The following is a 21,521-nucleotide window of genomic DNA, read 5'->3' as shown; positions in this document are numbered from 1 at the left end:
ATGAAGTCATCTGTGCATTTTCCAAGCAAAGGGATAGGGACCAGGAGGAAGAGGAAAAACAAAGAAATTGCCTAACAAACTCAAATGAGTATATGAGTGGTAACAAATTCAGATACCTGGGGTCTCCCTTGCTAGGGTCTTGACATTGCATGCTTTGGCTTCTCAAAAAACCCCCAAGACATACATCTGGAGAAGCTGCCACTTTGCAGTCTTTTGACTGGGCCCTTCCAAAACATTACTCTCCAGTTTTGAAAGGCTCACAAAGCGATCTGATATTAACAACAGGTTAAGACTCACAGTGATTCTTCGGCACAAGAGAACTCTAGAGCCACAGGTCAGGCCAGCAGACAGCTGCCTTCTGCTGCTCCAGTTCTCACCCCATCATGACAACTCCATTATCCCAAGAATGCCAAGACTGCAAATACCCCAGTATAGGCTGGGTCCTGCCATGAATTGCTTTCCCTGGGCCAGACTTAATACAACTTTCTAGGGGATGGGGAACCACAGAAAACTGGACATCTGCATATTATTAGCTCTTTGATGTGAATAGGGCAAAGAAACTTCAAATCAAGGTTTTCCCAAGTTTTCTTCCCCATTGTTCTTATCTTATTTCAAAACACAGAACAATGGAAATGTCACCCCAAATGTCTCGAGTCATTCAGAGTGCTGTGTTTCTTTGCAGGGATATCAGCCGGGCCTATTGACAAGTTGTATATGGAAATGAGCACTTTTAGCATTTGCTGCTACCTGGGCACCAAAACCAGCAAAGTCCAAATGAATTCTGAGATTGCAGTGTGGGTCTGCCATCATCGGGAGAGAGCAGACAGCTCCAGCGGCTCTCCTTGCTAGCACACTCATGTAGTCTTATTTGCATTCAGGTCAAATATCTACTAATTGCTTTTTATCCAGATGCTTTTCTAATTTAGGTACTGTAAGTACAAAAATGAAAGCATTCAAGATTTATGAAAAAAAGAGGTGGCTGCTTATCATCTGGACACTGTTGTGACTATGACGGGCTTACTCTTCATAAAAGCAGCCATACTGAAAATGGAGATTGAATATCTGCTATATCTGTATTCTTACAGCTGTGCATTCAGAGATAGAAAGGGTTTGTTATGCTATGGTTAAGAAAGATGTAATGAGCATCAATTCATTTTACACTGCATTACAGAAGAAAACAGTTTGCAGTTTTTGGCAAATCTTTGATGTTTGCTTTTCAGCCCTGGTGAGTAGATGTTAACTAATGTCATTATGAACATTTTAATCCAGAGGGAGATGTAAGAAAAAAGCTCAAAGATTAATTTGATTAAAGGACTACATTTAATCCACTATACTATGTCCAACACTGATGACAAAATGACATTCAAAAACAATTCTTCCACTTCAAGTAGACTAGATAATGAGTCAATAAAAAACATGAAAATCTACATTGCGGCCATATACCAGCTCCTGGACTATTGTCAAGGCTCAGACACAAAACTTTGACATCCTGACTTCTAACCATCTCATAATGGTTAGAACCCATCCTAAGCTCCTTCCGAATGGAGAACACCAGTGAAGGTACTCACTTTTAAACAGTGCATCTCCTCATTCCCAGCATACAAACAACAAGATATATTTACATTATCCAAAAGGAGTCGCAACTACTTCAAGTACTTTTTAGTTTATAATAAAACAGAAATGGAATACAGATTTCAGGGGATTTCAAGTCAAGCAGCTCTAAAATCTGGCCTCTGAGCTGGAAAAAAAAATTAGTAGCATGTGACACTTAAATGACTGACACATACTTAAATGACAGAGCAACATTTTCCTATCTGGTGCTTTGCACAGCATTAGAAAAATATTCTTAAGGTAATGAGTCAATTCATCTTGACTGGGTACTTTTCAAGAGTATCCACTGGTGCCACTATTAACAACCGTGCACAGCTACGCAGAATTATTTTTTTAAAGAGGAAGAATTGATTCTGATTTTAAATGAAAACAATTATAAAACCTAAAGCTTACACATACATTTTGGTAGTGATCATTACTAGTAAACTCCATAAACAATAAATATCAGTACTTCCAAAACTGACACCAAGCATGGACAAAATACAAATAGCATACTCCAAAAAAAGTCTGTTAAACTTTACATGGTTATTGGTAATAGGTACGACAATAAAATAAACAGTTTTCCCCAGATGATGCCCCTCTGACTGACTGTTCATGAGCAAAACCACGTATAACATACGATGGGAAGCTCAGAACAAGCTCGGTGGTATCAGCCTTCTGTAAGCACTCAGAGCTGCCATTTGCAAGCAGTGCACTGTATTTGGAGCAGACAAAGATCTCTGTAAATTTGCACGGCTGCACACGTAAACAGTAGTTCTCCAAGGAAAAAAAATTAAGAGAGCTTGTTCTTTTGTCAGTCCTTAACAATAAAATGAACACATCAGGCCAAAATAGTTTCTTAAAAGTAGGTCAAAAATACCCATTCATGATCACTTCTGCATTGGTTTCCTAGCAAATTAATCTACCCACACAGATATACGTAACGCGTATCCTGGAGACAGTGAGGCAGAGGAAGAAAACCAAATACATTAATGAGGTAGCTTAGACTGAATAACTGCAGTTAAAAGTTTTATTGAACAAAAGAAGGTAAAACGTGGTAGTCCAAGTTCACTGAGCAAAAGCAGCTCTCTCACTGAAGCTGCACTTTGTGCTAAACAACCTTATTAACTGAGACTATACAGAGGACACATTATGTAAGTTATCTCAACAGCAAAGGAGAAAAGGTAGATTAAATTTGATCTGATGGAATGATTTGGTCAAATTCAGTGGCTTAAGTTAATGTTTCTAGCCCTTATCTACCTCTATTCAGTACAGGCATACAACAGAATATACAACTGCACTGAATTCCCATTTGTTAATAGTGTGTGCTCCCATGCAAGCGGAAGCCAATTCCTGAAAAAAACCAAATTAAAAATCCCAAATTTTAAATCTTCTGTTTGAAGCATCACTCAATCGACTCAGGAAAAACACTTGATACACATTATAAAAAAACTTCTGGCCTCTACAAGGTCCGCTTCCTCTATAGTGCTAATAGTTTAAAATTATTTTATTTCTCCCCTCTGCCTAAGAAACTTCATATACTCTGAAAGCACCCACAAAGTCAGCTGGGTAAACAGATATGTCAAAAATACTCTGTGAAAAGAGGGAGGTAGCTCAGGCCCCTTGGCAACCTTCTGTAATAGTTCACATTGATGTGGTCTACCTCCTCTTGTCACCAGCAGCCAAAAATGAGAGGAAAAAGGATTTCAACTATGAAATTTAGTGAAAGAACGTGTTCAATACAAAGTCTTCAAGTCTGACTCATTGGGCTTCCAAATGTAAGCTATAAGGTACCTCACACCCAATACACAACATTAATAACGTACCTAGTTCATACATTTTATAGACAATATCTTCTCATTTGTTAAACATTTGGCTCGGGTGAGTACATCTTTTTTGTTAACCACTTGACAAACATTCTAGGCCAAACAGCACAAATAATGTCTTTTTTTTCCAGTAATTGTACGAAACGCTGTAGGCTAAGCCTAACAGAAACTACTGAAGAAAAATAATGGACTCCATGTTGCAGTGCAAAGGTGTTACTACAACATCATCAGTCAAGGGATGTTTCTAAGGTGCTGAAAGAGGAGATTCTCTAGACGGTGACCCTGTATTGTCCTCTGGTGGGAAAACAGTAAGAGTGCAAGCTCGAATGCCACCAAGTGATTCTGGGAGGTCAAATACTTTATGCCACTCATCTTTTTCTGGATCATATTTCTGAACTATTTCCACCATACACCGATTATTCCAAGAATATCCTCCAACAACATAGATTTTATTTTCAAAGACAGCAACCCCAACATCGCTTTGCCCACGTAACATGGCAGCAATTGGAGTCCACTGGTCTAGAGTCGGTGAGTAATACTCACAGCTTAGAACATCATCATAATCACTCGTTCCTCTAAAGTGATTTCCACCAATAACATATAGCTTGTCTCCTACAGTACACATGCAATGCAGACCTCTGACTGTCGTCATTGGAGCTTTCTGAGTCCATTTGTCTGTGTCAGGGTCAAAACACATAAGTTCCTTTTGGAAAGTATCATGGGTAATTCCCCCTAGAGAAATAAAACACATGTTAGAGCAATGCTCCCCCTAATAAGCACTAAATAGCAGAAACATACACTTTTGTGAATGAATTCAGCCTTCCCTAGAACTTTTTTACATTAACTTAGATTACTATCACATATGTGCTCCATTACAAATGACATTTTTAATGTACCTTGTTCCTTTAAGTCTGAATATGGAAAGAAGCCATGTCTCACACAGTACTTCATTACATAAGATGATACTGGCAGGTTAAAAGAACAAAAAAATTGTTACCTATGCTTCATTTTGGCAAAATTATTTCTTTGCTTACATTTGTTCAGTTTGCTAGTTCTGTTTCTCACCATCAAGAAAACAGGAATCTATTTCCCTTTCAAATTTTGATGATACTACGCTATTGTGTTTTAAGTGGTCCTATCACATAGCAGAATTTTCTTCAGAAAACTTTTTTCATTAACTTGAACTGAAGAGAGAGAGGACACAGATTTCAAATGTTCTTCTGTTAATAAATGCCTATGGTTCTCTCTATATTTACCTTCTCCATGGTTGCTGACAAAAGCAGTTGGAGAGGTTTAAGGGGAAATCACAGGACGATTTCCCATCAGTGGATGAAACGTCCCACCTTTCTGCAAGGTCACTAGGCAGGTCAGAAAGCAGTCATACCAATTTCAGACACTGTAGGCTTATGAGCTATGGTTTAAAATCATAATGCAACTATATTTGAGGTGCTAAAAAATACGCAGAGAACACACTGCTACTGAACAACCTCCTGCCAGGCTAACCATTCAGCATTGAATTATCACGCTTGGATTATTAGCAGAGATGGCATGGTGTCCAGAGGAGTTATGCAAGAAAGTACTTAATTCTTCAGTTGGACAGTAAGAATTAAATACAAAAAAAACCAGGAAGACTATCCAAGCCTTGACAGTTAATGACAGTCATAGTAGTGGCAGTGCTTGGGAGCCTGTCAGAGAGAAAAGACTTTAATGACAAAGGAACCAGTCTTCACATTTTCAACCCCAAAAGTGTCTAGACTGACGGGGATATCCAAGAGGACAAGAGGAAAAGAAAAATCTGTGGGAAATACACAGCATGTACATGAAAAAACACAGCAGGGAACATATACATGCGCCACCTGCAGTAAAACAAGCAAAATAGGCAAAAAAGTACAAATAGCAGCACTATGATTAGAAGCTAGCTTAATGGACTTGCTCACAGAAACATAAGAAGCTGTACTTTATGGTAAATTTTAAAACAAATCCCTCCTAGTCTACTGGCATAAGGCCCCCTGATTCAAAATACCCCGAGGATCCATCTGCTCCTGTGCATCTCCCCACCAGTTCTTTACAGCTAAGCAACCTTGTCCCACCTCCCACACTGAATTTCAGCTTAGTTCTTAGAGGACATCCCTTAAAATCGCAGTAGGAGAAGACACATAGGTCTGTGACCTCTGTAGAGATCACTAACAGATTGAATCTTCTTTAAAAATTGAGCAGATACCGGATTTTCAGAAAATCTATTGCCCCCAGTTTGGAAAAAAATTTAATGAAACTATAACCTTGATGACATATAGGACTGAGCATATTACAAATGAAAGACCAGTGAAAGGACAGACTTCATTCGTATATTGTGATTAATGTGAAAACTTACCCCTTTCATTAGCTCAATGAAGGCAGATGTTCTTCTTTAAAGTATTAAAATTTCCAATGCTTTCCAAAATGTATCAAAGAGGATGTGTTTAATGGTTATTGCTATACAAATGTGTATACGTGGTGTTGCCACAGAAAAATGTATTCTGACAGTTAAAGTGCATAACTGCTTTGGAATTCAGAGCTGTCATTTACTATGTAAATGCATAATGTTATTTAAAATAATTTTCTCAGACTCTGCAATATATATGCTATTTGACTGGCTTCATACAAAATTGCATCACTGCTTATACCAGAGCAAACCTACTGCAACCAGAGACTAAATTTACTGTCTCCCACTGAAACAGGAAAAGTTAGATAAGTGTTTCATAGAGATGATATGATCATAGGAATTATTTACCTGAAATATACATTAATCCCCCATACACAGTTCCAGCATGACCATAGTGGGGCTCATTCATTTTTGCGACATAGCTCCATTCATTCATTCTGGGATTGTAACATTCCACAGTGGCTGTTTTAAAACAAATGAGAATATAAAAATGTTGAAGCTAGCATGGCAGTTTTGTTTTGAGTACAGTCGCAGTGGCAGTATTATATTCATAAACAGAGGAAGTATCAACGAGAAATGTTCAGCGTAGAAAGTGTCAAGGGAATTATTGAGCATTATGTCAAGAGACAATACAGAAAAACCTCAAGCTTTGTCCCAGAGGAACAAAAAGGAAGAAGAAACCCTCTTGCATTCTTGCCTTCCACTTGGTTCATTCCCATTCCTGCTTGACACACAACCTGCCCCAGCTCATGAACACTGCCCAAGGTACAACTGTGAGACAGAGAAAATGGCAGCAAAGCTGGGCGAATCCAGCTCTTCTACCCTTTCCTCCTGTACAACTCCCTTCAGTGTCTGCTGTAGAGAGACGGGGAATAAACTTAAAACCTATCTCAAAGAGGATCGATACATCTGGCAACCAGAACAGACCCATGTCTTCAGCAACATCTAATCCATGCAGAAAATCAGTCTAGATTTCTTCTTGGTATTTCGCATTGAGATCGTTCTATGCCCTCAAAAGAGGGCAGCAACTGTTGACTAATTTTCTACTGTCTGGCAATGCTTTATTAAGTACTTGCACAGCAACATACAGCACAGCATATACAAGTCACTAATTCAAACAGCTGACAAAAGACAAGCTTTAAAAAAATACAGGATGAAACATCATTGAACCTCAAGCAGTGCTTGTGTCAATACACATCTCCATTTGTGCCGTTTTCTTTGTGAATTGTAATGTTAAAAGATCAAAGGATTTATCAAATCAGAAATTGCAGAGGTTAGTACTAAGTTAGTAAGAAACCCAGAGCCCAGGTGTCCTTGCAGAAAGGATTTATGAGAAGGAAACCTCTCTTCAAAGTGAGATGGAAGAGATGTTGGGTTGCAGGAAAAGTGGTATGCAATAAGCACAGAGAATAGAAATAGAAAATAGATTTAATAATGGATCTGAGTAAGCTGTAGAGATTGGCAGGTTGAATAGTACAATATGACCAGAGGGCCAAGAGATCCTGAAAAACCCTGTAACATAGTGACCTTACGATGCACAAAGCAATTATCAATAATCATGTTATCTTAAAGACAAATCAAATCTCATTTTAAAGAATTAAGACTCAGATTCTAATGCTTGTTATACAATGCTTAATCTCTGAACAGAGCTGTTTATGAACTACACATACAAAATTGAATGTGTCTTTGAAAGTGGCATTTTAGTTGCTCTAGAATACACTTTTTGTTCAATCAAGGGTAGAAAATCTGAGCCAGCTCTATGGAATCAGTGATGATAACCTACAGTCCAGGATTACACATCAACTGAAAGAGACAAAAAAAATTTAGATGCTGAGAAACTTGCCATTTTAAAGGCAGAAACTAGTTAGCATTAGTATAAGCCTACAGCATTAGCAGTACCAGACAGGCCAGTAAAGTACATCAATCAGTAACACTCATACAGTGACTATGAAGTACCTCACCCTAAACTCCACATCTGTCTTTTAGAAAAAAATCCTTCGTGCATTTTGGAAGAGTAAGGTATAGCTACGGTCTCAGACTACCTCTTAGTCACAGAAAAAATTAGTAAAGAGCACATTACAGTGACCTTCTGAATTACCTTTTAGCTGCTGTAAAACGCACAACCTCCTTATTGTTGCAAAACAGGATATTTTGTCATTTCACACAATTAGCATCTCAAGTAGACACACTCAAAATAGAAGCTGTCAGTTCCAGTGTCAGGAATACCGTTTGACAACCAGTTCAGCATCATGTAAGGTTAAAAATAAAAAAAATTGAAAAACCTATATTGCACGTAAGAATTGCTAAATTGTTATAGCAATGGATTTTCTTCAGCTTTTCCCCAACCAGGAGCTGAAATTTAAATTTAAGAAATACAGAAAAGTGCTGGTCCAGAACATTAAGTTCATGATATAAGGCAAAACACACTAAATTTCTGTTTCTTTAAAAAAAAATTATATACATTGATTCGCAGGTATGAAATGATTAATTCCTATTCCTGAAACTGTTTAGAAATAGTAATGAAAGCCTGAAATGCTTCTGGTTTTGTACGAGTGCCTTCCACATGGACTCCCAGTTATGCCAGCCATCTCAGGGCTTTGTAAGATTGACAAAAAATTAAAAACTGATGTTAAGGGTGTTTACATAGTACTGTTGACATGCCAAGTTTGTGATTTAAAAAACCTGCCCAACATGGGCATGTTCCCAAGTTTACTCTTAGACATTAGTCCTTCACTAAACACTTTTCCTACGAACTAGCCTTCTTGTTACCCCATTTCCTACCTCAGCCATTTGAAACGAGCCTCGAGCTACCTTTCACATTACACACATGTACAGGTAGACAAAAGCCTGCATAAGTAAAGGTACAAAAAGGCATTCAAGCATTCTTCTACAGTGAAAATTTTTATATGATTATTTTTTTTTTTTTTAAACAAAGTCAAAATACTCTCCTTGAATAATTTTAGTATTTTTCCCATTTGATATCCTACAGACTTTGTATCCATCAAGGACTTACACAGCCATAAAGCCAGTGAATGCTGGAGACAGCCTCTTGCCTAAATAAAGGTATGGGCACAAAGAATTGATTCTACAAATTATACCTAAAATTAAACCTATGAGTTGTAATTCTGTGTACTGCCATCTTGACACCACACGCAGTATTTGCCCAATCCCCAAATAAACCCCTGCTCCTTCTTGTATAAATGTATTCATCCATTCCAATATTCTTTTCTAAAAAGGAAAGCTCCTTTATACCCCATTCTATTTAGAAATTAGAAGAAAACAAAGATATGCAGAAATTTCAAGAACGGAGAAAACCAGATTTGTCGTGCAAGTAATTATAGCTGTCCCAGTTCTACCCTGACAGCAGCCCCTTCCGACCTGCTGTTCACTGCTATGCTGCACCAAAATCATCGTTCTAATTGCTTTCATGAAAACAAAGGCATCGTCCTTCCCATAGCGCTTCTACTCTGTGCTGAGGTGAGGAACTAAAATATCTAATACGCTATAAGGACAGGAAGAGCAGAGTATGTGCAAAGCAATCACAAAGCCAGCAGCAACCAGATTAATATAACATTCAATGCTGGACAACTGTTTATCTCACTCTGCACTACAGACTGGAGTTAAGAGAGAAACCATAGCCAAAAGACCACTTTAGCAAGAGAAGATAAAACATGCAGAAATTGATATACGTTACTGCCATCACTATCACCACGTTGTAAAGACATTAGTTATCTGAGAAAGGACGCTGTTGAGTCCAAGATCCCTCACTTTCTGATGTGGCTTCAAAATTCTCTCGACCATCACCAGTAGAACTAAAATACTGTTTGACAGTATTTCAAACAAATCATTCCAACTCAAATCTCAAATCTACCGTGCTCTAAAACAAAGCTATTTACTTCCCAGCTGAAAAACCCCTACTGTTCTCTTTGGTTGTTCTGTGTAGTTGTTTCCCTGTTTCCTTGCAAGGTCATTCCACTTCTCTCTCTTAACAAGATCTCCCTCTGCACTGAAGAGCAAAAAAAAAAAATACACAAGATTTCAGCAGTTAAAGGTGCCCATTAATTTAAAAGACGCATTGGGATGTTCTATACAACATCTCCAGACAGAGCATCGTTCACAAAACCCTCAAAAAACCCTGCTACTTTACTGAACCTAAGTATATATTCTATACAGCACGAGACTGATGGATTAATTCTCCCAACAGCATGAATCATTCAAACCTGGCTTTATTTAACAGTGGAACTTCTTATCTGTTCATTACCATAATCCAGGGAACACAGCCTCATTTTAATAGAATTAAGCAATCTCAAAAAGACACAAAGCTTTGTCAGTCCCAAGGGATGCTCAGTCTGCACTCATTTTATAGTGCCATCTGTGATGCTGTTTGAGGAGTACACAGATATTTACCACTTCTCTGTCAGTAGCTTCTAATGTGTCTTGAGGTTTATTACAGCAGCACTTTGCAACTGTGTGTGATGTCCCAAAACCCAGGATCTTCCTTTTGTTATATTATTTCTATAATACAGCTTGCTTCTGTAGAACTCAAAGCTGACTTGGTTAAATTAAACAGAGCCTCGAGTAATTTTGTCCCTAGCATAGCAAGGAGCCACTTCAAAATAAGCTCCTGTGCCAGGGATCCTCTAGTTCACACTTTGGTTTGATATTCACAGTACTACACAGACAGCAAACAGCTCAAATGGGTAATGATGCATATTTTTCTTCTTAATCAACAACATTTAAAATACATATATTATATAGATTCACAAGAGAAGTTTTTACATAAACAAGGAGTTGTTTGATTTGAGGGTTAAGCATCATAGAGGGCACTTGGAAAATAAACGCCTTCCTACTTTTTGGGCAGGGAGTCAGAAGAATACATAACTGTCCTGCCCTGGATTAGAAGTCTTCTCTTTCTGTCTTTTATTGCAGCATGATGACGAAGGTATCAATGAATCTGTGGTTTAGTCACAACCCAACATCCCCTGAAGTGCTTAGGAAAAGCCCATATATAAAAATCTCAAACTCTACTCAAGCCTGGAGTATCTGGAAAGTACCTAACTGTACAAATTTTCTAATACTTAAAGGCACAACTTCTGCCATAGTCATCAAGCACAACTGAACTCTTTTTTGAAAGAGCTACAAAAATCTACTTGTCTGAGAAAACAGTATTCAGTGCTCTGCACAACAGCACAGCTGGAAATTGCCGATGAGCTCTGCTTTATGAGTATCTCTGTGAGCCACACCTGGTTTTCCCTTTGTCTCCTTTTCCAAAAAGTCTTGCCCTTTGCACACCTGCCTTCTCCAGACTGGTCTCCTCCTTGTGCCTGAGTGCTGTTCTCCCTGACTTCTGGGAATATCTTTGGCAGGTACCTGCTTGGACATTTCAAAAGAACCAACCAGAATTACATGCAATCCTTCTAGGAGTGGTGCATGCTTCTGCACAGCCCTAATCTGTCACAGGGTTGAAAAATCTGAATTATAATTTCATAATTCAGTATGTTTCAGAGACACATTTACCATACCCCAATGCATGTACCACATACATGCAAACTCACCTGTCCTTACCCATGTATCAAACGTTTCTCAGTGGCATGCACTGTTAAAACATAGCTGTTTATTACTGCTAAAGCATATACTACTGAGGTAGAAAGTGGTATTTACAAAGTTCTCCAAAGATTAAACATTCGAAAACTGTTTTGGGGAGGCTTGATAGAGCGCCTCAAAAAAGTATAATGTTTATTCCAGTGAATGTCAGGAGAAAAAATAATATAGAAATTAATTTTAGTAACTTTAATCCTTTGGCCCTTTTCCATAAGGATCTTCTGGAAAACTGAATTCAGGTTTTCAGAATTTTTGCTCTGTAACACCAGATTGAAATTAGTTTGAACCCAAGGGTAACTTCTTTAATACCTGTCCAACACACACTGACCTTCTGTTCTATGAAAAACTTGAGAGTTTTTCTCATCTGAAGAGAATGGGAAGTTTAAGCTGGATTTCATCTTTTGTCTCTCTAGGTTTATGAAAGAAACATGAAAATGAAAAGTGACTTGCCTCACAATTAACAAGAAAAGAAACTGAAGCCCCAAATCAAACCATCAGACAGCTACAATATTTAGCTATTATAGAGTGCTCTTCCCTCAGAATGATCCAGTGACATTTTTCAGGTCTGTGTGGAAACCATTGCAGCATTTTAATGATATCTTTACAGAATAATTTTAGACAGTTGATAGATTCTGTATTTTAATTAAAGCTGTAGAAGAGTTGTGGTCAGCAGAACGATACTGCTTGATCTAATTTAAGAAAAACACTGCGCTTAAAGCCTGCTGTACACACAGATTGCACTGGCTTAGTCACGGTATTATTTCATATTGATTTTGTTAGATTTGCAACTTTTTCACTGACATTCTTATAACCCTACTCTGTTTAGGTGGTACAGTACACACGGACAGCAATCTGATTATCTGCTATTATTTCATACTATTAGAAAATAGCTCAATACAGGTCAGGTTTTCTGATACTCAAGATAAAGATCAATACACATTAATTTGTACATTTAGTCTTTTACAGGGTATTAAGCTTGCTTTTAGAATGTATTTTCAGGTAGATAGTGCGACATGTAAGAAAAATTCTGAAAGCCTCTGGATCTGCATCAGAAAACGGCTGTCTAGGGAAAACAAGTTATTGCAAAATAGTTTCCCATGTTTTTTTGAAAACAGGAGACATTTAAAAATGCCTCATTTCATCAAACATTAGAATGGATTAGAACAGATTAGAAAAACCAGCCCAGTTTTGTGTAGTAGAAGCAAGGTACTATATGTTTCCTAAGAAAGTCTGCAATAAGATCATGAAACAAAGTGCATACGTGAATGACAGATGCATTAATTAAAAAAAAAAATCACAGATGCTGCAGCACAAAATAGGTTTTGTATTGCTTCAATTAAACATGTTTCTCACTGCACTTAAAGATTTCAGTGCATTTCTAAAAAGCAAGTCTGAGGAGCAAGAGATACTGCCACAAAGACTTGACAAGACACGATTAAGTATTGGGCTGAAAGCAGCAAACAAAATAATGAAGTGTTACATTTGGTTTAGATATAATATTATGCTAAAATTCTAAGCATAATCACTGTAATATTTCAATTTTAAAGCAGACAAACTCACAATTGAGTGCACTCTCCCAGACTTGACTGCAAGTGCTAACCACTATGGCTTTAGAAAATGCAGTGGATTAATATGGGCCATCCGCTACAGACTTTTGTTAAATTAAATGTTACCATGTATTTATTCTTTGTTTCCAATCATCTTATTTCCCTGAAATTGATGGGTTTTTTCCTTTTTTTTTTGGTCAAGTAAAATGAATCATCATTTGCAAGTGGGGAAAAAAGGAGGCAGCAGGACAGGGTCATTCATATAAATAAGTTAACTGTGTAGTCACAAGATCACAGGCAAAATATAACATTTTTAGTAGTTAAGTCCAGAATGTCAGGAGATCTGAATCTCACTGGTCTTTGAGTGAAACAAATCACTTGGTCATTAGTTCACCTTTAAAAAAAAAAAAGCCAACAACAACTAGCATTTCAAAGTGACTATTCCAGAAAATTTGCATCTTTTAAAATGCAACCTTCATTCAACAGCGAGTTTTAGTTAGAAAGTCATATATGCCTTGAAAGTGAAAAGAGTGGGTTTGGTTTCTCAGCTTAAGTAATGATTTTTTTTTTTATATAGTTGTGCTTATACATATACACACACACACTTATACAGGTAGACACACATGCTTACTTCATGTTTGATGATAAAGGTGAAGACATTGGATATTATGCATCAATACACAACATACATGTATTTGGAAATTTTTTTGTGAAAGTCCTTCTAAAATTAACTGCTAATAGTATCCAGATAAATTTCTCCATGCATTTGCAGTATTTCCAGAAAGAAGCTGCACGCCAACAACTTCAACTTGTTTCCTCTCCACCCATTGACAGGGCAGCACAGTATTTCAAGGCCTAAAAAGCAAGGCAAGCAGCCACGCTTCAGGAGAAGCACTCACCTAGCTCACCCGCTGCATTTCGACCACCGACTGCATACAAATGTCCTTTGAGGGCACTTAGGTGGAAGAAGGTACGCTTCTCATTTAAAGATGCGACTTGCATCCACTTGTTGTAGCGAGGGTCAAACCTAAAGACTGTGTCAACCGCCGTCTTTCCTTTCGTGTCGTAATTGCTCTGGCCCCCGACTACATAAAGAAAGTTTCCGATCACAGCGATGCCGTGCTGGTACCTGGGCGCATCCATGGGAGCTAAGGATTTCCATTCGTGGGCCTTTTCGTCGTACATCCGTAACTCCTTGCTGACAACCAGCTGCTGCCTCAGCACTCCCCCCAAGGTCACCAAGTGAGTACTGTCCGACCGAATGGCAGTTCTCTCCGACTGCATAACTGGTTGCATGTACGGCATCATTTGGTAATTGCTGGCTTCCAAAAGCAAGTTTACACAGGTATTGTCAGTTCTCATGAAGTCCACTGTTTGAACATAATTAATAAGATCCTGGGGTGTCATCAATGGAAACCTGATGTTCTTCATTAGCTTTGCAGCGAACTCCATCCGAGGCTCCTCATACCGTAGCCAGCGACAAGCCGCCTTGAAAAGTTCAAGTTCAGTGCAGTGCTTAAGGCTATTACTTGAAAGCACAAAGGCAAGACGTTCAAAGGGGAGTTTCACAAATTCACCAGTACTTAATAATGCAGGGAAGTTCTTTAGGATGAAATTATTAACATATTTATCCACTTCTGTGAGATTGTATGTGTTGGCAATTCGCCCAACCTCAACACAGTTTTCCAATGAAACCTATTAAGTAAACAGAAAGAGGAATCAAAACACTTTCTTAATTTGGTGTTTAAATGATAATGTAGAACTTAATGAATACTACAGAATCAGCAACATTTTATCATTTCGCAGTGCTCAAGGTGATTTACACATGAGCGAATAAATATTCAATGTGATGTATATATTCATGACTGTAAGGGGAGACCCAATGTATTCCTTATTTTGAAGAAAGAAATGAGACAAGTAACAAGCAGATGGCATATACTAATTATGTCAAATACATTACACAATGATGGTACCTATCAATTATACAGCTTTGAAAAGCCCTGCAAACATCTTTGTAAGACAGACATGTGGAAAATACAGTTAAGGGAAAGGTGGTGAGCCCAAGGTTACAGAGAATAACGCAAAAGTAGGTCTTGCCATTAGACATTTTCTAACATTATTAAAATTCTATTGTCATAATGCAGCCAAAAAGAATAGCACAGCTACCGCTCCAATGCCTCATATTTCAGACAATTTATTTATGGTGTTCAATCCCATGAATACCTTCCTTAGAAATTAACAAAATTGGATCTTTAGTAAATCAATGTGGTGCTCTTATGGAATATGTTCAAAATTAAATAAATGTAAAAAAATAAGATAAAGTTAGTGATTTTATTTTTTATACATATAACTTTTTTTTTTTAAATAAAGAACCTAGGAGAATTTCCCTTAGAAATACCCAATACATGAAATGCTTTAGCACTATGGATCATACAGTAATTTAATTCAATACTTGAGTGACTCTATATTGGTAACCATCACTTTTACACTGTTGCTGCATCTACCTTTCTTACATCTTTGACTCCTAAATTTCTGAAGTCACTTGGGATCCAAGGCAGCAGAAGGAAGAAAGATGGCAGGGAAGGGGCATAACTTAAAGCAGGCCTCCAGTGAACCCAGCCAATTCATTTCAGCAAGCTCTAGGGTACATATGCAAAGCAAGTCAATTTTCAAACACTTCTTGCTGAGAACTGCAGCTTTTTTGCATTCAATCCTTATTCTAATCCAAGCTTCTTTTACACGTGCTTTCTACTCTCTGTGCATGTCAGTCCTACTCAATGTCGACAATTTCCCTGACTTTCTGATTCTCATTATATTTGTAATGCCAAAAGAATTTCAGCTTCTGAATCTCATGGTTATTTTTAAAAAGATTATAAAAATTGAGGACTATGACCTCATTGCAGCCTAAAAATTCAAACACCTTCAAATGACCTTCTGGTCATGACAGAGATTACATTATTTTAATACTGTACAACTCATTGCCTTTTAATAGTAGACAATTCAAAAGTCTAATGAGTATGGGAATAAGATTTTTTTAATTCACTAGGAACTGATCTAACTTGCCCTAGAGTTAAGATCTGCAGTCATCCAAAGTCTTCATTCACACATCCTGAAACGCCTTCATACAGTCAAAGGTTCCAAATCTTATTCTTCATCTCCAGGAACATTAATCCTGTAATCAGGTCCTATCTATAAGATGAATGTGTGGCAGACTGTCAGGAGTTCTATTATAAAAATATCCATGCAATACATACAGGGTAATTATTTTTATATTACAAGACAGATCACATTGTTTATATCAAAATATAATCATATCAGCTAGCAGTAACCTATAAAACATTCTCTGATGCTTAAGAAACATTTTTTTCTTCTTTTGACTTTTTGAGAGTCAGTATCAAACTAATTTTTGTACATTTCCTTTTAGGATTTTTAATTTACAGAAATTAATTGCTTAATGGAAGTAACAGCATATCTTGAATTATGTAAATGAAACAGGACATTCTTACTTCTAAAATTTATTTCAAGTTGTATAACAAAAATAAAGCAATGAAAAAATCACCCCTTAACAAACAGCTGACTTACAGTATACCATAACTCCTGCTATACAACTATTGTATTTAAAAACTACTTTGGAATACATTTACTGGCATCAAACTACAAAGGTGCAGCATTTTCTCCATATCAAGGTAAGCAGAAAGGTATTATTGCATACAGAAAAGGGATGCTTGAAGTTAAAAGATCAAAGCCAAAACGTACAAATTATGTACCATTGGTACATGGTGTTCAGGTTGCAATGAAGATTTTAGACCTACTGCAGAATGCACGCCACTCACCAAGTGTCCAGCATGCATCTAGTTGATGTATTATCATAACTATGTTACACTGTAAATCTATGCACTTGAATACAGTCCCGGAATGCTTACATTTGAGAAATTTATTGACACATTACACACTGTTAATGACCGATGAACATGACATTAACAGTTTCCAATCACCTTAGACTGGAAAGGAAAATTTACCTTAGTCTGCCTTAATTAATCCGCTAGAATTGTACTGCACTCAGGGATGGTCTTTTTCATACTCTGATTGCTTATGAAATTGTGCGCTTTGTTTGGCTAACAAATTCCACCACTCAATTCAAAACAGTGTACCATATTAAATATTTTCTTAAAGGTAACTTTCCTTGGCAAAAGTACTATTACCAATTTTACTGTGCTCTAAGATAACAATCAATGTACCAGGCCAAATTATATTGCAAAGATTTCACAGTCATAAAAATATATACTCCAGCGATTCTTACATCCTCAGCCAAAAAACAATCCTTCAACAGAATGAAATGCAATAGTTACTTCTATTTAAATATTAAAAAATGGACAGCGTTAAAGTACAATAATGCTATTTAAGTGCTTAAGTGTTGATTTTCTAAAAAACAGTTTGACTTATGCTATGGTAATTATGAGAGGCACGGAAATGGTTCTCTATGGAAGTCAGTCAATCAAGAGCTCATCAACAAACAGAAGGAACTGCTACTTCTGGAAATACCACTGAAATGAATGGGAGGAATGGAAATATCAGATGAAAATATAAGACTGGCTCTACAGTGAACCCAGTAACTACTAAAGATACTCACACAGAAAGAGCTAAAAGCCATAACTAGTCAAACAGCTAAGCAACTTAAGAAGTCGAGAATTTTAAATAAACCTTATTTTACTTGGGCTTTGACTACTGAGCAGAGCTGCTCATTCACATTAGTCATTGTAATTGCTCATTACAAAGCAGCAGTAACAGTTCCCAAAAATACTAAAAAGCTTTTCAAAAAGAAAGGTCAAGCACAGTACAGTATTATTACAGCCTGAAAAACCAAACGCAAAAGCAGAAGTACTTCCTTGAGAAAGCAGTTGACTTAATTCTTTGAAATTTTGAAGCAGCAATCAGCTCCCAAGCTGTGGTAAAAACTTAATTGACTACAAAATACTACAAAACTGGACACAGAGCAAAATGATTGCAAGCATGACAACCTTGGAGAACAACTCAAGAGAAATAACATGCACAGAAAATTAAGTCCTCAAGCCCAGTACCACAAACCTTTTAGGCATCTAACTTTCTTTTGTTTCAATGACTGTTAGACATTGAAGCACTTAACATGGTGTTTCAAAGGGTCTAAGTTTAAAAGAGCCTACATTCCGCCCAAATCCTCAATTTTTCTCTGGGCTCCCATATACAAAAGTCCAGAAATAACAGCACAGAAATTTGATCAGCTCAGAAAACAGAATCAATCATACCCCCACATTAGACAAGGTGAATTTCTGGTGGCTGGCACAGCTGGCCCCAGCATTAGATCCCACACTTCCACAAAATTGAGACCATCTTCCTCCATCCTCAGTTAACCAAGTTCTTGTGACAAGAGAGGACTTCCAAATATTGAGACCTCAATATTTGACAACTTGCTAGTTGTTACAAAAATGTAAAGCACCAAATTATAGAAGGAATAAAATTTTCTTATGCAGCTGTATGAAAGGTACAGCTAAGACATTAATTTTCAGTGTTCTGGAATGTTTTCTTTAATTACACTGTAACATCCCCCTCCCCGTTACCCTGTGATTTTCCCGAGTGCTGTAACTCACTCGGGTAGGTTTCTCATCTTTCTCCATTTTGTACACTGCTGCTACTTTTGCAAAAACATTATTGCGTGTTCTCTAGCCCTCACTACTCTGAAAATATTTCCATGGCATTTTTATTAATTTTAATTACTTTATGGCTCATTTAGATGTGAACCTGGGAATAGTCCTAGTCTATCATATAGCTATAAATATTTAAAACCAATACTAAGACTGAAAACAGCTTAGGAAGTATTCTAGTACTTCTCTGGGAGTCTGGCTTCAGAGCAAAGATTATCAGAGCAATGGGCTACTTGACAGGAGGGAGTGTAAATGCAGAACAAATCAAAGAATACTTATAAGTCAGCTACAACATATACCATTCTTTGAAGGACTCACTATTCTTTACACAAGTTAAGCTGTTACTTTAAATAATGTTTTTCTTTGTAAATATTTCCAATACCCTCTTATGAGGTAACACAGTTACATCATGCTTTACATAAACTGACTATTCTATAATCTCTTTAATAATGGACTCCCTAGACAATTCAAAGACCATTAAGTATTTGTCTGGGAGTGGTTACAGCAGCTCTCAGATGCTGCTCTCAGTCAGCTAATTTCAGTATAAATAAGCTCAAGACTTATTCAGAAAACTCATTTAACTATAGAAATGCTCCTTCAAAAAACGGAGTGAAACTAGTGTAGTGGGGAGTAATCTTTGTAAAGCTAGGATATAGTAGTTAAAAATGCAAAAAAAACTAACCCATTTGCTCACCAACTCTTGTTCCTGCTCCGACAAATTCAAAAGCAAGTCCATTCAAAAATACTTTATACAAGGTTGCTGAGAACATAACTAGGCTAACAGCACAAACTTAGTTTTGGACTTCCTCTACAGTTATAAAATGAATGAGATTATGTCCCCTTAGACATCCGTATAAATGAAAGTATTTCAGAAAAGAGAATCAATAAAATTAAGAGATGAATAAAGTCTTCCTGATTCTTTCAAAATGTAGTATCAAAGGTCCCTTCCAACCCAAACCATTCTGTGATTCTAAGATATGATTCTATGTTTCTTACTTGAATCAAAACAGTGACTGAGTCAACATGGTAAGTGAAGGAACCTTCAGAAAACAAACATTTTAAACAATGAAAAAAATTCTTCCAAATAACATGATTTAAGATGAAAGAAGCTCTTTCCCTAAGAAAGCACAATAAACAAGTAGCTGCCCTACCCAGAAAGGGCAACCCAACACAGTGTCCCTGGGGCTCACCTCCCATCAAAGGGACATTGCTTCAAACCCCTGATTCAAAAGAACATCAAGACCTTACTCCAAGTTGACATTTATAGCAACATCAACCCCGGAGAGGCAGACTGCATCATTTTGGAAGGTAAATAAAAAACTGAGCAACATAAAATAGGTGGTGTAGGATTTAAGAGTATTAAGATTCAGAAACATTATCACAACATTCTCAGAGACCTGGCCAGTTAGAAAATATGCCAAAATTAAAACCAAAACAGTAGCATTAAAGAGTCTAAATGGCTCTAACACTTTCCTTATGAAACAGATAGCTGTTATTAGCAGCTTGGAGTCCTCTTGTTTGCATAAATCCCGGTACATGTCTTCATCAGGGAGGTCACATTTCTGAGCCTGTACTCTGAGGAGCAATGGGAATACATGCTGCTTTATTTCTCATTACAGACTATCAGAAATCTGAATTCCAAATAATATTATAATTCATGTAGAACACACTAATTTCCCTGTCACAGGTAAAGTGAGATTTCTAGTAAGGTATATAAGCAATTAACATCAACATCAGAAAACCCCCAGGAAACATAGAAATAATGCCAAAGTGTCTCTCTAGGTAAACCTGCTTTGACAGCACAGCTCTTACAGCTCTCTCATTCTGCAGCCCCACAAAGTAGGTGCTCCTTATTGCTGCCAGGACAAAGAATTATATTAATATAAGACAGCAGGGCAAGAACTAGGAAAGGTATTGAAGCAGTATATATTGGCATTGCTTATATACTGTGTTTAAGTAAGAAAACAGATAACTACACCCATATTCCGAGACTGCAGTTTTAACTACAGAAATAAAGTGAACATAACTGAAGCATACCAAATGTATGCAGTAAGATGACTGTAATGCTACAGTGAGTGCAGTCATGCAGTGAGACACTGAAACCTCTGATATCTGAGATTCAAGTAGTAAAGGATGTTCAAAAAATAAAACCTCTGAAAAACAATCCAAGCTGATCAAATGTGTATGCGGGCTACGCTTAATAAACAACAAGATTAAACAGAAGAGTATAAATCCAATGCTTTTAACAAGAGGCTGGAGCCAGATAAATGAAGAGAGTGTTTTCATGTCACATCTCTTTCCTCACATGCCTTTTCCCACCCATGAAGAGAGAACCCAGGAAAAAGGTTACACAAGAAGCCAGTTACAACTTAACAAGTTGAATCTTTAACAGCTCTCTTACTTTTGCAAACACAGAGGTTTGTTTTTAATATAAAGAAAACTGCAAAACTGTTTGACATTCAATTTGAAGGGAGCATGGCATTCTTCTCCAAAGCACAGCCTCAAAACAAAGCAGGACACTGAGTCTGAAAAAGGGATGGAAATGAGGAGGAAAAAAGGTTGTTATCAAAGTTCCCCCTCCCCCAAAAGCAGGGTCAGGATCCGAGATTTTAATTTCTATAATAATCAGCAGGGCAACTCTAAACCATAAATAGACTGTACGGCATTGGAACTACAGTAAACTGCTTTGCAGGGAAAACTTTTTATTTGTTCCAATTGCACAAAAGCAACTGTGCTATGTAAGTATTATTCTTTTAACCAACCATAAGTGGTAGAAGAGGAGAGGGTTGCTGCTCTGGAGGCTGTCCCCTGCTTACAAAAGCACTTATTTTAGTGATTATGAAAAAATATTTCCCAG

The 21,521-nt window shown here is 37.2% G+C and overlaps 1 protein-coding gene across 4 annotated transcripts in view; it reads right to left on the bottom strand.

The window, feature by feature from the left end:
- KLHL13 (kelch like family member 13) overlaps positions 1–21,521 on the bottom strand; it is an 88,429-nt gene that overhangs the window by 2,537 nt on the left and 64,371 nt on the right. For 2 of the 4 annotated variants that reach the window (XM_068411916.1, XM_068411917.1), the window contains exons 6-8: positions 13,886–14,681; positions 6,187–6,300; positions 2,607–4,148 (exon numbers count right to left, since the gene is read on the bottom strand). In XM_068411916.1, the coding sequence (XP_068268017.1) occupies positions 3,661–4,148; positions 6,187–6,300; positions 13,886–14,681 (1,398 nt within the window). In that variant the 3' untranslated portion in view covers positions 2,607–3,660. Of the gene's footprint in view, positions 1–2,606; positions 4,149–6,186; positions 6,301–13,885; positions 14,682–21,521 lie in introns of those variants that run through there. The other 2 variants (XM_068411919.1, XM_068411918.1) reach the window with 2 other exon arrangements.

Source organism: Nyctibius grandis, chromosome 13 (genome assembly GCF_013368605.1).
Source record: "Nyctibius grandis isolate bNycGra1 chromosome 13, bNycGra1.pri, whole genome shotgun sequence".
In the NCBI taxonomy this organism is placed as follows: domain Eukaryota; kingdom Metazoa; phylum Chordata; class Aves; order Nyctibiiformes; family Nyctibiidae; genus Nyctibius; species Nyctibius grandis.
This window is presented reverse-complemented; position numbering and strand designations above follow the sequence as displayed.